At 40.0% G+C, this 18,049-nt stretch overlaps 1 protein-coding gene across 1 annotated transcript in view; it reads left to right on the top strand.

Annotated features, from left to right (window-relative positions):
* SLC12A1 (solute carrier family 12 (sodium/potassium/chloride transporter), member 1) overlaps positions 1-18,049 on the top strand; it is a 77,296-nt gene that overhangs the window by 34,169 nt on the left and 25,078 nt on the right. Inside the window, exons 11-17 of the mRNA XM_012728562.1 lie at positions 1,384-1,535; positions 2,665-2,772; positions 3,077-3,200; positions 5,157-5,258; positions 7,881-8,036; positions 9,709-9,808; positions 10,533-10,644. Coding sequence (XP_012584016.1) covers positions 1,384-1,535; positions 2,665-2,772; positions 3,077-3,200; positions 5,157-5,258; positions 7,881-8,036; positions 9,709-9,808; positions 10,533-10,644 — 854 coding nt within the window. The remainder of the gene's footprint in view (positions 1-1,383; positions 1,536-2,664; positions 2,773-3,076; positions 3,201-5,156; positions 5,259-7,880; positions 8,037-9,708; positions 9,809-10,532; positions 10,645-18,049) is intronic.

Below are 18,049 nucleotides of genomic sequence, written 5' to 3'. Positions count from 1 at the left end.
AGTAAGAGAATTCCTGCCTGATTACTTTAAATGACTCTCAAGTTGAAGCTTTATGATTTTCAAAGACTCTGGAATTGAAAGAATCCAAAGAATATGAATTCCATGACAAAAAGTGAGGGTTCTCATTTAGGGTGTCTTTGAAAAGTCACCATTAAAAAAATAAAAAAGATAGCCCTTCCCCTAGTTGGATCAAAAAACAGAATGAACAGCTTATTGGTTGACATTTAACTTGTTAACTATTTATCCTTCAGATAAGCTCAGAAAAGTTTATATATGTATATACACACACATATATGTATTTCACATACATAGTTACATATTTCAGGAATCCTATCAAATACACAATGACAGAGATTACTCTTAGAAAAAGTCATAAGGAAAGTCAATGACTAAAATATGTACCAAGAATCTTAAAAAAATTTCATTACTTCATTTCTGGGAATCAATCCCAGAGAAATATTTTGAAATACAGAAGAAAAATCTTATGCACAAATAAATCCGTCACAGAATGTTTCTAACAGGAAAATAACAGAAATACCCAAATGTCAGAAAATAATGACCTAGATAAGCTGAAATAAATATTTGACAAAATAGTATTTGTTCATTAATGTAACCTAGAAAATGTTAATACTTTTTTCTCAAACATATTCTATATGGTCTGAACAATTCAAATTATATGTAAAATAGAATCTAATTCTTCAAAAAATTATGCAAGGTATAGCATTAGTTGAAAATAAGGGTTGAGTTCTTTTAATCGGTAGTTTTAAGAATAAGGAAATAACTCCTACTTGGAAAACAGCCACTCTATGCCAGAAATATGGATTTAGTGTATATTATGTGCATTTCAGAAAGAAAGAGAACCCCACTGCCAGGCTTCTCACGGGAGCAAGCAGGGAGATCCCAAGCTTAAAGCAGACCATGGCAGCCCATTGAACTCACAAGCCTCAGAGTCCACCCCCCAGCCCGGATCCCAGGAAGCATGGCAGTGAAGAAAGGATAGACATTAGAGCGGAGCAGACTTAAAATAAACCAAATGTGTGTTTTGTTTTGAAGATTCGTTTATTTGTGCAGACAGAACTGGGGTACAGGCCAGAGATGCAGGGGCAGTGAAAGGATTCAACAGAGACAGAGTGGGGAGCAGAACAGGCAGATTGATGAGTACACTGCTGAGGAGAGCAGCGGGCCATCAGGGAGAGATCTGCTGCGTCATGTGGGTCAGTTCCCAGGGCCAGGGATGAGGCTGGGGATGAACACCTCCTGAAGTGGCTTTGGCTAGTTTACAGTGCTGAGCTTTAATCCGCACACCACCAGGGAGGGGCAGTGTTTTCAAAAGAAAATCTTGAGGGTTTTCAAAGAACTGACAAGTCACTGCTGTTTGTGCAGGTGCCTGTGTGGTGAGAGACGCCACCGGGAGCATGAACGACACTATCGTTTCTGGCATGAACTGCAATGGTTCGGCAGCCTGTGCGTTGGGCTACGACTTCTCAAGATGCCGACACGAACCATGTCAGTACGGGCTGATGAACAATTTCCAGGTTAGAAGCACTAACAAAATGTTTATTACTATTGTTTTCAGTTTTAGGACATCATATATTATGACACTTCTACAACACTGCCTCTGTGGGTTATTGACCAGTTTGAATTCAGCCAGGAACAATTCCTGTGAGTGGGAAGGGAAGCAGACCGCCATTTTGAGTGGCAAATGTGCATTCCATTTACTGTGGCGGGGAGAGATGAGGCACTTGTATGAACTGCTTCAGGAGGGAAAGATTCGCAGCCCACATACTGTATCTTCCAATCAATTAGGCAAGATTTCATGGTGGGGCTTAGACAAGTAAGCTCTTGGGATGCATTTCTTGCATGGACTTCAGCTTAGGAAGAATCCTCGGTAGGCCCTTGGAGAAAGGCCTGGGAGAAAAGGTCTAGGAGGAAATTATGAGTGGCAGAAGGAGGGGGAGATCAAATGTGGGGGATGGGACGAGGGAAATTGGGAAAACTTGAAACATATTCATTTGTCTGAATGATTGCTGAGGAGAGAGAGAAGCAAATTTGTAGTGAAAGCTTCATTCATCTATTTTAACAACCAACAAAGAGAAATTAACTTGGCTGAAGTCATTATTCCAAGATCTGACTTAAATTGATAGACTCTCATCATGTCTCAGAAGTGAAATTATGTTTAATGAGCACAGAAAAAGCAAAGATTTGAAAAGTCTCTCTGTGCAAGAAGAACAAGAAAGGCTAATGTCTTTTAAAAGACTAGTAAACAGCTGAGGCCCTCCCCAAACCTTATTAAAATACCACTTTCTGCTGGATAGAATTTCCTATCATCAAAGAAGCATATGCCCACAAAGACAAAGGGAGAAGTGTCAGAATCCTTGAAACCATTTCCTTTTATTCTTCTTTCCGGTATTTGGTATTTTCTGATGTATCTTGGTGAGCATTTGTTAGTTTTATAAACAACAACAACAAAAAGGCCATTTCCATTTTGAATATTCAGAACTTGAGGATGAAGTGGGAGGACTGGAAATCTGGCTAGAAGCAGTTGGCTTATAAAGAAGATTCCAAATCACAGAAAGTTGAAAGGGAAGCATTTGTATAAAAACTTGTGAAGTTTTTTTAACTGTCTGCTGGATGAGTCTTCTTACTTGACCTTCTCTTCTCAAGGTCATGAGCATGGTGTCCGGGTTTGGCCCCCTCATCACAGCTGGAATCTTTTCTGCAACGCTCTCCTCAGCCCTGGCTTCTCTCGTCAGCGCGCCCAAGGTGTTCCAGGTGATACAGACACAGAGCACGTGCTTCCCCTTACCTCTGTTGCCACCAAACATGGAGGGATCGGAAATATCTCTTGTCACCTGCAATCATTTTCCATCACTTTCTGAAACAGTTTAATGTTTGCATCTGGCTCAAAGACTATGTCTGCCACATAGTCAACAGCAATGTAGCTAACATAAGAATGAAAAACTGGTACTGCACACTGCATATTACTTCATCTTTCACATCTTTGTGTTTCAATCACCTAGGGAAGATGGCTGTGCGTTGATATGAATGACATGTTTCTCCTCTTCTTTTCTGTTAGGCTCTGTGCAAGGACAACATCTACAAAGCCCTGCAGTTCTTTGCAAAGGGGTATGGGAAGAACAACGAACCCCTGAGAGGATACATCCTCACGTTCGTGATAGCCATGGCGTTCATTCTCATTGGTTTGTAACTGACTTGTTCTTACTGAAAGTCAAGGAATTCCTCTGACTACTTATAGGGCTTTCCTTTGAACTCGAGAAATTGCCTCATTTTCATTTAATATCCCATTTGGGAATGGAAATGTGTTTTAGTAGGAAATGAGGACTTTGAGGCCCTGAGGTGGATTTCCGACTTTATTCTTTGAATCTGAATGTTGAAAATCCACCTAACCAAATGTACCTGAACCCTACTCCCACCTTCCCATTTTAGTCGAATTCTGGCTTGTCCCTGAGCTGCCACCAATCCTAGTGTTGCCTGTCCTGGCAGTGGGCAAGACAATTGAAGTGTTGTTCTCAAAATGTGGTCCTTTGACACCTGTGTCGGAATCAGATCACCTGCATTTTGTTCAAGTACAGGTTTTTCGGGCCTAACCATTATCTCAGGGATAAGGAATCTGCATTTTTTTTTTGAAAGCTATGAAATTATAAATATTCTAAGTCAATTTTTTTAAAGATTTATCTATTTATGTTTACAGAACTAGGATACAGGCAAGAGTGCAGGGGTGAGAGGATTCACCAGAGACAGAGTGGGGAGCAGAACAGCAGATCTGCTGAAATACACTGCTGAGGGGAGCAGTGGGCGGGCCCGGAGAGGTCTGCCACACCAGTGGGTCAGCCCCTGCGGGGGACTGAACTCATGCTGCAGTGGCTGCAGAGAGCCTTACAATGTGGCACTTCAACCTGTTCAGCCACCAGGGAGAACCCAGGAATTTTTACAAGCTCCTTAAGAGATTCATTGGTCATTAATGTTTGAAAATCACTTACCTGGACTATACCCTCACCTCCTTCTCCTTAAACCATAGAAAAAGTTACCTCACTTCGGAAAGACATGTCCTCAGGTTTAGCCTGCATCTTCCTCCCTTGCTGTCAGGCATCACTGCAGCTGGTGAACATGTCAGAGGAGACAAGGACTACCAGCTCTGGGCACCGGCGGGCCGAGCTCGGCCTCAGCATGGTTGTCCCAAACAGGAAGGCACCTCCCTGGCTCATAATCTCAGACATGAATCCTCCTCAGATTTCTGACAAGGGGGAAAGAGGGAAAGAATAATCCCTATGTAAGTTAGATTTTAAAAAAAAATTTTAAGTGTGTACTGATGCTTCAATCTGAGTGTAAAGACTTAAAATTATTGCCTTGTACTGCATTAAATTGATCAAATAACCAAAGTTGCTTTAAGGTGCAAGCTTCATGGCAGATTATTTTATTTTACTTTATTTTACTTTGCCTACTTTCTTACCATGTTCTAGAATCACTCCAACTGCCACCTGAATTTGCATCACTGAGATTGAGAGATGTCTGACCTTCACATAAAATAGAATTTAGATTATTGCTTGTAACTCAAAGCAAACAAGTCAGCTAGGATTAAATCATACTGGATATAAATGACTGAGGTAAAAGGGTTTTTTGGCAAAACTTGATAGGTAGCAATTTCCACAGATGTAGAAAAGTGCTGATGACTCAAGGGAGTTTTGAAGGTCAAAAAGAGCAAGTTGGGTATATGCAGAGTGGTGTATCCAACTGGCATTTCTGGGTACTGGTGTTTACCTGTCACCCAGCAGAACCTTTTGATAGGTCCATGGCAGAGGAGGAACACAATGTTTGGTATCTCTGGAGTAGCTGCAGGGCTGTTTATCTTAGCCCAGTCTAAACCTACCCAGTTTTGCTCAAATGTTCCTTAGGTAGAGGTCTTGTCTATTGTGGAATTTGTGGGTTTTCTTGTTTCTTACCTCATGGACGCTCTGGCTAAAAATATATTTTGAAATGAATGCATCCCCAAAGAAAAATCACCAACTTTGTAAACTTTGACAAATGCTAGCTATGTTTTCAATTTCCAAATAAAGTCAAGCTTCCAGGCTATAACAGCTGTTCAGATCCTGCTCTCACCTCTCATTCATTGTTGCTCAATTCTGCTTGCTTCACAGCTGAATTGAACACCATTGCTCCCATCATCTCCAACTTTTTCCTGGCCTCATATGCACTTATTAATTTCTCCTGCTTCCACGCCTCTTATGCCAAGTCTCCAGGTAAGTTGACTTTTCAAGACTCAAATTAGCCTAAGCCGGTTGTCTCCATAAAATGAAATAAGCCAGTGAAAAGTGCACGGCTATGTTTATGTTTCCTTATATCTTAGTGGGCAGTATAATCCACTTTATTTTGGTGAGTTGGGGGATGACTTCTGAAATAGAAAAAGAATCATTTGAGCAGTGGCCTTTTTGACCAACCGTAAAGTCAATTTTCTCCTGCAGCAATAAATTATTCATTGCAAGAGAAACCACATTTATTTCAGCAGTAGAAAAACACCACTATTTATTTCCAGGGTGAAAGTGACCACAGAAGTGGAATAAATGTATATATTTGAAACTTCCTTACTATCAATTTGTTTCTTGCCCATGGTGCAGAAGAGAAGGATGAGTAGTTCCCATAATTACCTGCTGAGTGCAGTCAATGCAGATTCACGTGGAAAGTGGCAACATCCCTGTACTCTTCAAACTGTGGTTTAAAATGGTACAAATTTAACACCAAAGAACATCCCCATAACTAGTTACCCCTCACCTTTCATTGTTTCCATTGGCCAATAGAATTTCTTATCCCTTTCTCCCAACATAGAGATTTGTCGTTATTGACCTTCACTGCAAGAATTTTATCAGACATAGACACATTTCCTGCCTTTTAGAATCTGCTATGAGCTCAAGCTTTGTTTGGAAAATCTGTTGCCAATAAGACAATATATAGATGGCAAGGCAAACACGGCTCCAGAAGATAACTGAGGCCTTCTGCTGTGTGGTTTTCTTTTAAAGCCGAGAATGTTACATTCTAAAAGGAGAATACACAAATTATAGAAATGTGTGCCTCCATGCCATGTTATGTCCATTAAAAAACAACAAGGTGAGGGCCCTCCCTGGTGGCGCAGCGGGTTAAAGCACAGCACTAAGAAGCTTAAGCCACTTCTGCATGAGTTCGATCCCCGCCTGCCCTGGAGGCAACCACATGGCGAAGCAGACCTCTCCTGACCCGCCCGCTGTAGCCCTCAGCAGTGTACTTCATCGATCTACCTGTTCTGCTCCCCACTCTGTCTCTGGTGAAGCCTCTCACCCTCCGCATCTCTGGCCTGTACCCCAGTTCTGTAAGAATAAATAAATCTTTAAAAAAAAAACAACAAGGTGAAGTAGTAGAGGTGAGCAAGGGAAAATGTAGAAAGGAAGAGTGAGAGGGAAGTAAGAAAAGGGTTGAGGAAGACAAATAGTAAGGCACAAAGATGAATGTGGATATATACAAACAACCTCTCCCTCTCTGTCTTTACTTCTCTTTCTGTCCTTCTCCCTCTCTCTCTCTCTCTCTCTCTCTCACACACACACACACACACACACACACTCTCTGTCACACACAGAGATACCAGATTTCAAGAAAAAATACATTTCCATGCCATTCTCTCAAAGTGTTATTTCCATCTTGTGGTCATTTAGGAAATTGCTCCTGAAGACTGAATGGTCTGTTGTGTTTTGGCAACTCCAAATTTAAAATGTATGTCACCCAGAGATCAAATGTGCCCTTTAAGTTAGAGTTTCCCACTCCTGACCACATTGGCAGGCAGCTTTTTCATTTCAGTAAACTGAGGGAACCTGGGAATACTGCGTTTCCCTTTTTGATCACTATTTCTGAAAGGGCAGGCTCTGTTCTCTGAAAGTAAAAGAAGAGTTAGCAGGAAGTCAGTGGAATGACTTTTGAAGACTGCTCTGTGTCCTCATAAACCCAGTGTCTCCCTTGTTTCCCCCACCAAGATTCTATAGGCCCCTTGCCCTTTTTCCTTCCTTCTTAACCTTCGAGACCCCATTGGTTTTAGACAGCATTTTATATTATCAAATTGTCTGCTATAGAAATGTATATTTTTATTTTGTTACACATAATTCAAATTCCCTTCATGTTGGTGAAATTGGCTGCTTTCGATTCTTTCTTGTGGCTATATAAAATTCCAGGTGTGGATATACCACAACTTCTTGACCCAGTTATCCATCAGTGGACATTTAGGCTGTGTCCATTATCCTGGTTATTGTAAATAATGCTGAAATGAACATTTTAGAACACATGGGCCTTTGTGTTGATGGAACCATATATTTTGGAAATGTGACTTTTTTAAGATAAATCCAAATTGCTTTCCAGAATGGTTGCACCAGTTTGTATTCTCATGAACAGTGTACTATGCACCTTTTTCTCTGCATCCTTTCTAACACTTGAATAAAAGCATTGTCATAATCACCTCTTTCTTGAACCACGAAGGAGTCCCTGCCCATCCTCCCCTTTAGATCCTACTCTTTCCATGCCACCTGCCTGCTTTCAATGCTTGATGGAATAGGTATCATATGCTCAAGTTTCTGTAGCTTAGGAAGGCAATCGGGGGCCATTAGATAGTATAAAGGTGTCCTGAATGACACATCCTTTAACATCTTTATTTGGTATCTTCCTGCTTTCATTGACCAGGGACCAAGGAATCACAGAAAACTAGTAACAGAGGCACCTGATTTACCTAAAAGTATTGATATTTGTTCTAGAAGAGGAAACTTGTCACCTGCATTCTAATAATATACAGTGGTATTTTGATGACAGTGGCAGTTTTTCCTGCATTCACAGATATTTTCCTTTACTTTCAGGATGGAGACCCGCATATGGAATTTACAACATGTGGGTATCTCTTTTCGGGGCCATTTTATGCTGTGCAGTTATGTTTGTCATCAACTGGTGGGCGGCTGTCATCACCTATGTCATTGAGTTCTTCCTCTATATCTATGTGACTTATAAGAAGCCAGGTAAGAGAAGAAAGACTGTGAAGAAGGGGGTTTCCAAAAATTCAGTCATTCAACATTTAGTAAGCAGCTCATATGTGTCTAGGCATGCCCAGTGTACAGAGAGTAGTAAAGATATAGTATAATATTAACAAAGTTCATCCTGTTGAATGCTTGTTATATACCATGCACACATTTAATCCTCACAGTAATGTTACACATTTGGTTTCTAATGATGAAGTAATTAGAGTTCAAAAGGCATAAACAGTCAGGGTGTGATGGAGCTGACATTTTAACTAATGTGTGATACCAGTCCCCACAAGTTTTCCTTTGTATCACCTCTAAGGTCCTGATAACTGAGATATAGTCCCTCACAGACCCACACACACAGCCCCCACACATAAGGATATAATAGAGAAGGGTCAGGAGGATGAAATGAAGAAATTGACTGAGAAAGGGTCAGGAAGTGATTAACTCTGAATCATTATCAAAGAAAACCCTCCTGGTTCTTCCTTGTGTTCCCAGGACCAAGCACTCAGCAGGCACTTAATAAATACTTTTTGGATGAACAAATACGCTACTAAAAAAAAAGAAAAAGAAAAAGATTAAGGGTTGGTCAATCAGATAGAACAAGAGAAAGATATTCTAGGCAGAAGGAAAAGCATGAATGAAGTTTGGAAAAGTACAAGCACTAAGCCCATAACTTGTCTTTTTATTTTCCTTATAGCTTGCTTTAAAAAGCAGAAAATACTTAATTTCTATACAGTCAACTTTATCACATTTTATGGTTTAGTTTTTTTTTAATCTATTTTTCTCTAATCCAAATTCACATTTTTTTTCTAAAAGTCTTAATGCTTTGGATTTTAAATATGTATCTATTACCTAGTTTGAGTTAGCAGTTGTATATGGTGGGAGGGATGGTTCATTTCATTATTATGTCTAAATATCCAACTGACTAGTAGAGTCTTTTAAGAATAAAATAACCTAAGGTCTGCCCAATGCCTGGAGCATGTAATATTAATCTCCTTTATCACCCGATAATTATCCCCACCAATTTCCTGACTTTTCCAAAGCAAGACTGAAGAACTAGCTCCATCTGCCATCTGGGGTGTATCTGCACATTCTGTCCAGGATTTCCTCTGAAAACTTTAGGGGTCCCATCCAACATTTAACTTGTTTAAAAGGGTGTCGCTTATCTCCCTTATTTTGAATATTAGCTCTCAAACTATCAAACTTAAATGCTTGAAAGTTGATCCTCTTCATTGACACCCAGGACTAAGAATTCCTGAACTCTTCAGATTTATTATTCAAAATATAAAGATTGATGAGCACTATCTGTGTGCATAGAAATGCCTCGTTTCCTTTCATTTGTGAAGGACCCTTGAATTTATTGTTCCCAAGTCTATCCACATGCACTGTGGTTATCACACAGCCTCTCCACCAAGATTTACTATCACATGATAAAGTTGAACCTCTAGCTGCAAAGATAAGTCTCGCATCTAAGAATTCACAAGTATTTATGGAAAGACACAGTGATCTTTCTAGGAAGTCTTACATTACTTCTTGTCTGATTTGGGTACTTTGCTGCTGACACAGCCAAGGAAAATCAGAGAAGAAAATGATTTATCAATATTACTCACAGACTGCAGAAGGAATGTCAACACTTTTTTATGCCAAATTCTTCCTTTGTCCACAGATGTCAACTGGGGCTCCTCCACACAGGCGCTCTCCTACGTGAGCGCTTTAGACAATGCTCTGGAGTTAACCACAGTGGAAGACCATGTTAAAAATTTCAGGTAAAATCTGCTTCTCAGGCACCCTGGTGTTATTCTGCACTGGAAGTAGCTTTCTGATATGGAGACGAATGTACTTGAGTGGTTATGGCTTTGTAGCTATACCTAAGAACAGGCAGCCAGACAAAATGTCACACATTCATGACAGCACCTTCCCAAAAGAGTGCTTCTCTTCAGTTCTGATCTATGCTTACCCCCAAATATAAACTGACACCATGCTACATGTCACCTTCCACATACAGAGACAGAGAAGTGATAGGAGTGATGTGATTTCCAAGAGATGTCCCCAAGTCACCACACACTTCAACCATCAGTGCTATCTATGTTCACCCTATGGTTTGTGGCTTACTGAATCCTTCCTGGAAGATAAGTCACACATGAAGCTTTTCATTGGTTACCTTATCTTGTATAGAACCTCAAAACACAAGCTTGCAAGGAGGATTAGGGAAAGCTGAATGAAAATGCTGACTGGAAAGACACAGTTTAGTTGAGAAATTGGGGGAAATGGCAGTGGAGACCCAAAATCACCTTTTCCTTACTTCATATTTTTGCCATCACAAAGAATACAAAGATAGACAGGGAGGAGCATTCAAGATTTCTGTTGAGAAACCCAGGAAATATTGTTGCCCCATTCCAAGACTTCCACATTTTACAAGTCCAGTGGGTCGATTCTGGTTTAGTAGGCTTTCTGCAATTAACAGCTCTCTCACCTTTTGTCCACTCCCAGGCCTCAGTGCATTGTCCTAACAGGAGGACCCATGACAAGACCTGCACTTCTGGATATCACTCACGCCTTCACTAAGAACAGTGGCCTTTGCATCTGCTGTGAAGTCTTTGTGGTAAGAGCCACTTCATCCCAGGAAGGTGCTTTTTCCTCCCTGTTCACCTTGAGTTTTTCTAGGTGAGCAGAGCAGGTATGTGATGTAATAGGAGTATGACAAGAACAGTTTGGACAAAAGCTTTTTCCTTGATTCTTAAAACAAGGACTAGCAAAGGCCCGTGATTCTGAATTTAAATGAGTGGCTAAAGTGTGATTCAGATTTCAGAGGAGACCAACTAAAAGTGATAAATATTTCCAAATGATGACCTTTGAGTCAAGAAAAAGAGAACTGACTCAGAAACAAAATTAAAACATTTGGCCTAATAACTGACTACAGAAATATAGACGATGGAATGAGCCAGAGAGTGCTATTATATAGATTAACTGATGAGGAGAGAATGAGACATAATAGCCTTAAATGACAGCACATAGAATTTAAATTAAATATTTGGATAAACTTGATGACATGCAGAGAGCTAGGGAATTAGACTAAGTTTTTCAGGCCTTAAATATTCAGAGCTGGATGTGTTCTTTTTTTGTTCAGGAAGTAGATGATAGATTTATTGGTGATTTTCCCAGAAGTTACCCAAAGTCGATGTTAAAAATTTAACAATTTTTTTTTAATTCATTAGTTTACTTTTTATGTGGTAACGTTAGGATAGTCTTCATCATGAGTCATTACCATATTAACCATATTACCATATTGATCAATCACCAAGTGGGGAGAAAACATTAAAATGATAGTAAAATAATACATCCACCTTGTTCTCATTTCCCTAATTGGAAAAATGAGATTTGGTTAAGTAAAATTATGGCACAGATTCAAATGGCAGTGGGCAGGTGCCCTCTTGTCTGTGCTTCGCCCTGAGGAGGAAGGCCTTGTAGACTTGGACCCATGGGAGCTCCACTTCCTGTTGGGAAGTCATGTAACCCTGGGGCCAGTCAACCACTGATACAGAAGTTAATTGTGTTTTTAAGATTTATTTATTTATGTACATATGAGCTGGGGTGTAGGCCAGGTGTTCAGGGGGAGGGGCATGAGAGGATTCACCAGAGACAGAGTGGGGAGCAGAAAAGGCTAATCCACTGAGGTACACTGCTGAGGGAGCAGTGGGCAAGACAGGAGACATCTGCCATGCCAAGTAGATTAACTCCCTGGCCAGGGATCCATCTTGAACTGCAATGGTTACAGATAGTTCATAGGGCTGAGACTTAACCCCTGTGCTGCCAGGGAGGGCCCACAAGAGTTAAATTTTCACCCACCCTTATGACCAAATCTTAAGCATCTTTCACACTTGGCAATGCTCTAAATGCTAAGTGGAGCAAGCTGGTTATAGTCTCTTTCCTCTCGGTACTGTTATGATAGTAAGTCAGACACTGTCCCTCAATGCAATTATCTGGTAGGGGGTGGAGTGAATCTTACTCACTACATAAGATTGACAGGTTAAGTAATGACCTGCTGCGGCTCCAGGGGATTTTTAAAAATCTTATCAAGCACCTTCCCTCACATTATCAACCTTGGTGTCCTAGATTAGTGATTTTATTTTGGCCAATAGAATCCAGTAGTTGGGTTTGATGGAATAAGCAGTTCGGGGAGATTTCCCTTCTCTGACAATTTAGAGAAAACTTAGTTTAGCGGGCAATAAAATATCTTTAGGACAGGAGAAGTGAACTGGGAGCGTAAACAGTCATATATTGGCAAGGGAGAAAAGTCTTTCTGTAGAGACAAGGGATATTGCTTTTAATTAACCCTTTGCTGTTTTAACCACAATAAAAGAGTAGGATTATTAAATATCATTTCATTCAAAGTAGGTACCTAAAATTGCACCTTTAATGGCCCTTTAATTGACAGGTAAATTGGACCACATTAGATATCACTGTGGGGGTACTTTTTGTGAATTTCTGAGGCTGCAGATGCTGTCAGTTTTTTGTTTTTGTTTTTGTTGTGTTTTTTGACTCGGTTGTCAATCAACTTTGCGAAAGAACAGATGGATGCTGGGGGAAATCAACACACTATTAGAAATTTTTTTCTAAAAGCATAGTGGTTGGTGGTAGGCCAACTTTGTAGAAAGGGTTAATAGTACTAATGATATTAAGAGATAACTATGTAATTTTAACTCATAGAAGCTCAAAAGTTCATGAGTTTTTGAGAAACAGTCAAGTTTTGTATCATTCATGTCACTTCTTAGCTGAATCCATGTAATTTAGTCTTCCTGTGCTTCAATTTTCTCAAATATAAAGTGAACATAATAATAATAATAGCACCTTTGTTCCAGGGTTGTCGTGAGAATTCTGTAAGATAAGCTTTTTAGACTAGCATCCTGGGGTGTTGTTACATTGGGGTACTGCTACTTATAGACACCCAACTCCGTAGGCTCAGGTTATTTTAGTTATTATTACTGTTAATATTATTATCATTATTTTTGCTGTACTGTAGTAGCTATCTTCACTCCAAAAATATATCTCCTTAAACAAAAATCTAAAACAGAAAATGTGTCTGGACACTGGGTCTTGGACATCATAGGCTGCTTAGATGTGTGTTCCCACTCTGCTAATCACAGGACAGCAGACTGGCACATCCCTCTAGTGGTCTTTGGTTACTTCAGGCACTAGTTTTTATCTCTCCACTTACTATAAATGAGTGACTGAAGAAACTGAGCAAGAAAGACAGTGTTCTTTTATGTCTTGTTACCTGGGGTAGAATGGCTGACATTGCAATCCTTGACTAAATACTTGCCAGTGTCTGAACTCCCTAACTGGGTTATACTTGGAATTAGTAGGGGGATATAGAGGCTGGAGTCCTCTGGTCATTCTTTGATAGGGATGAAGTACAAAAGAAGAAGAAAATTGTTTATGTGTTGAATATAAAACCTCAGAAATATGTGTATGCCAGGCATTTGTCAAATAGTTATTCAAAAGGAAAATAGTGAATGTGTTAAGTTACTAAGTTGGACTCCTTAACAAGGATCCCCAAATTTGTCTTGATGAAGATTCCTTCATCTGCAATCTTTAGGCTGCATGGCAAAAAGTCAAGAAGAGGGAAGAAAAGTGTCTTCTTTTGGGGGGAGTTGTAATAGAAAGTTGGAAGGTTAGAGTATGGAATCCCAAGAAAAACATAACTACCTTAATTTTTTAATGTTTTTTTTTAAAGATTTATTTATTTATGCATACAGAACTGGGGAATAGGCCAGGGGTACAGGGCGTGAGAGGATTTACCAGATAAAGTGAGGAACAGAACAGGCAGATAGATGAGGTATACTGCTGAGGGGAGCAGCAGGTGAGACAGGAGAGGTCTGCTGTGCCATGTGGGTCACCTCCAGGGCAGGCATCAAACTCATGCTGAAGTGGCTGTGATAGCTTCATAGTGCTACACTTTAACCCATTGTGCCACCAGGGAGGTTCTATATTTATAAAACCTCGTAACAAAACCTAAAGTTCACTTTGAATTCCAAGTGCTTAGGAAAACTCAGAGGCAAAACCATCTCCTAATTCTATGGCAGTTGAAACATAGATAACCCAGAGAACACAAAAATTCTCATTTTTCTTCTACCTTTAACTTCCTATTCAACTTTTTCATGCACCAGGAGAAAAATGCATTTTTAGATGCATCTGTTCTTTAACCAGCAAGTCTCGATCAGGATGTTAATAAAATAGTGCCATGACCAAATTCAGGAAAATTGAAATTACTGTGAATGGGCACTGAGCTGCATGGTGAGATGAACTAAAACCAAATCAGAAGGGGCCGCTCCCTTTCCCAAGGTTCCAATCAGGGCAGCAGTGAACACAGCAACAGTAATAAGACCCTTAATGTCTTGAAAAATAAAAGTTGGCAAGAACACAGCTCTTGGCCCAGATTCTTTTAGCTGATCCTAAAGATATATGAACTCCTTGCAAATTCTTTTTCAGAGTATTCATTTATTCGAAATAGCAGCATCACGTCAACTTCTTCTCCAGACTAAATAATTAGGAATTCCATTCCCCTTTGTCAGTTGATGTCAAAGCTATAGTACACACAAGATTTTTAGAGCTTCTTCCTTCAAATCTTGAATTAAGTTATGTAATCATATTTTGGATCCTAATCGACATTAAGCTCTGTAATAGCTTAATTGGGTCGCAAAATTCACTTATGACATAGTTGAATGTTGAATAATTATTTTCCAGCATGTCTTCCTTCTGTGTTAGTTTGTTTTTTCCTTACTACATTTGTATTGCAGCCTTGTCTCACATTGATAAGTGTGCTACAAGGGTATTATAATCAATTCTAGCAAGGAGAAATTCTGTATGAAATATTTTTATGACTTCTCAATCTAGTAAGTGTAGGCATTAATATAAATCTCTGTCACAATTAAAATTTGACCTGGATTTTTATAAAACTAATAGATAAATACTAGATCACCTTTATTTAGGGAAAGACCAGTTTCCCCAGGGTTTCACAGTCATTTTGGTCTAACTCACCATACTGATTATCTAATACTCACCCAGCTACTGGTTATTTTTCTGTTGTTTAAAGATTTATTTATGTATGTATGTATGTAGAACTGGGGTATAAGCCAGAGGTGCAAGGGTGAGGGGGTGTCCCCACCAGAGACAGAGTGGGGAACAGAACAGGCAGAAGACTGAAATACACAGCTGAGGGGAGCAGTAGGCAAGACAGGAGAGGTCTGCTGTGCCTTGTGAGTCACCTCCCTGGCCGGGGATTGAACTCATGCTATAGTGGCTGTGGATAGCTTCACAGTGCTGTGCTTTAACACTTTGTACCACCAGGGAGGGCCCTATTGATTATTCTTCTAGCTCATGGCTGTTGTTTTTATAGAACTTCCTTGAACAAATATGCCTTTCTTTTGCAGTTGATGGTATCTGCAATGCCCAGAAGTACTGGGGGTTTAAAATGTATCAGTAGTCTAGAACCCTGAGCAAAACTTGATCCAGAATGACATATCATTCCATAGGCTAGGTCTTCTGGTTTAGTAACAACCCTTCCTAGATCTTTACCTTCACCATTTTCACTGAAACTCTTTTTAACTTGAATGTAAATCATTCAAACTGTTTTAGAAAAATTAGAATGTACTAGAAATAAACTGATAGAAATAAGCACATAAAAAATCTGATATAACTTAAATAGATATTAAAATAGAAAGAACTCCAGAGAACTAGAATGTGCCACATATGTAATTTAAAATTTTCTAGTAGTACATTGGAAAAGTAAATTCAAAAAATTAAATTTAATTTTCATAATTTATTTATGTGATGGAATACATTCAAAATAAGAGTATTTCAATATCAATTCATTTAAAAATATTAGTGAGCTACTTTCCATTCTCTTCTCCATACTGATTTTGAAACCCTAGTGTGTGTTTTACATTTTCAGCACATCTCAGTGTGAACCAGCCACATTTCAGATGCTCAGTAGCTATATGTGAATAAGGGCTAGCACACTGGGCAGGAAGACTAGAATTTTTTGATTTGTATACATGTTGCACCCATGTTAAGAGAGGACAAGTGGCAGGCCCCAGGAGCCAGCCAGTCAGTGCCAACGCTGCCGCAGAACTCACCACGCTGGCTCCCAGCTCAGGGCTCTTTCAACTCTGCTGTGGAACAAACAGTGGTGGGATTAGGCCTGGAGCTTCCACGAGACTGTGAGCACCCCTTTAAGATAACAGAAATAAACTCTGAGGAACAACTGCCAAATTCCAGACATCTTAGCACCGTTACTTGAAGCCTCCTTCAGAGTTGAGTCCCCATTTTCTGAACAACATATACCAGTGTTCAGACATAATAGTTACCTCCAAAATGGCCAGATATAAGATTTGAAACCATTCTGTCTGACCGCAATGCCTGGTATCCCTTTTTACACATTCCAGGCCCTTTCTCTCTCCTCTAAGACCCTAAGCATGGTCTGAGCACCAGTAGCTTCTATGTCACTTAAAGAAATGCTATCAGAGATGCAGAAACGTATTAGCAGTGTACAATCTCAAACCCATTCCAGGCCTACACACTGCGTGTTATCTAAAACAATTCAACCAAATCCTAAATATCACCATAAACTGACTTTCCCAGGAAAAAATAGATTTCTACCCTGTCAAGCACATAGTAGTTATTCTACTACTATGTAGTACCTTGATCTGTGGTCAAGCTACCACAATACTTCCTTCCTTTCTTAATTTTTTCTGTTCTTCCAGTACCATAGATGTGTGAACTTGCTACCACCGAATTCTTTAGGAGGGAAATGCTCATTTATCTGAGTGAGTGATATATTTTGTGGAGAGATGAGTGTGAGGCCACAAGTACCTGGGTGAAAGAATTCAACAGAGACAGAGTAAGAATGGAACAGGTGGATTTCTTGACATACACTGCTTAGAGGAAGAGGTGAACGAGATGGGAGATATCTGATACCTAAAAAGGACTTGAAGTTCTCTTTTATACTGATTTTGGGGGCTCTCTAACTTGGGGTGCCATTTTGTACCAGTTATCTGCTGGGATGCCTGGCTCTGGCATTAGCCTTTGACACAGAAACATGCCTGGCCTCTGCTTGGGTATTCATATAACTGGGCTGCTGTTCTGGTCTTGGTGTCAGTGTTATAGCCTGGTCCATTCTCTTATCTATGCCAGCTTCCCCAACCTGCCTGCTGGACCAGGATTAGGGCTGTTTTATTATTATCATTATTATTATTGTTAAAGATTTATTTATTTATGCATACAGAACTTGAGTACAGGCCAGAGGTGAAGGGGTGGTGAGCGGATTCACAGAGACAGAGTGGGGACTGCTGAGGGGAGCGGTGGGCAGGTCAGGAGAAATCTGCCTGCCATGTGGATCAGCTCCCGGGTAGGGGATCAAACTCTGAACACTGAACACTGAGCACTGAACACTGAAGTGGCTATGGCTAGCTTGCAGTGCTGTGTCTTAACCTGTTGTACCACCAGGGAGGACCCAGAGTGGAGCTGTTTTTAACCTTACTAAATTCTACTCTGACTATAGGGCATTTTTACCACACAACACACAAAAATCCATGAATAGACCTAATGCAAATGTCAAGATGTCCATGTCTGGGTTTGTAGCTTGCTGTGACCTGGCTTCTAAGAATGTGATCTGCTTCTGCAGACAGGGCTCTAGCTGTGATTTCCTAGGTGTTCCTTGATGCAGCTTTCTTGAGACAAAGGTTGATCATATTATCTATCCTGAACTTCTTCAATCATATTTCCAGTATTTTCCTCATGGACCATGATGGCCTCAGTTAGCTCTTTCTTTGATTTCGCATGAAGAAATTAATTAAGCAGGTGAGAGGACAGCTAAACATTCTGGGTGGAACGTGAATTATGTGAGCTGCACAGGTCTTCTCTAAAAGGTTGAATCTGCGTGAACCCTGTTTATGAGGTCTTTTCCCCTCTTTCCTGTTTTTTTACTCAGGGGGCATTGCAAGCTATTT

The sequence above is a fragment of the Condylura cristata genome, unplaced genomic scaffold (assembly GCF_000260355.1).
Source record: "Condylura cristata isolate star-nosed mole 26May11 unplaced genomic scaffold, ConCri1.0 scaffold00023, whole genome shotgun sequence".
In the NCBI taxonomy this organism is placed as follows: Eukaryota; Metazoa; Chordata; class Mammalia; order Eulipotyphla; family Talpidae; genus Condylura; species Condylura cristata.
The sequence above is the reverse complement of the archived record's forward strand: the minus strand, read 5'-3'. Positions and strand labels throughout refer to the sequence as shown.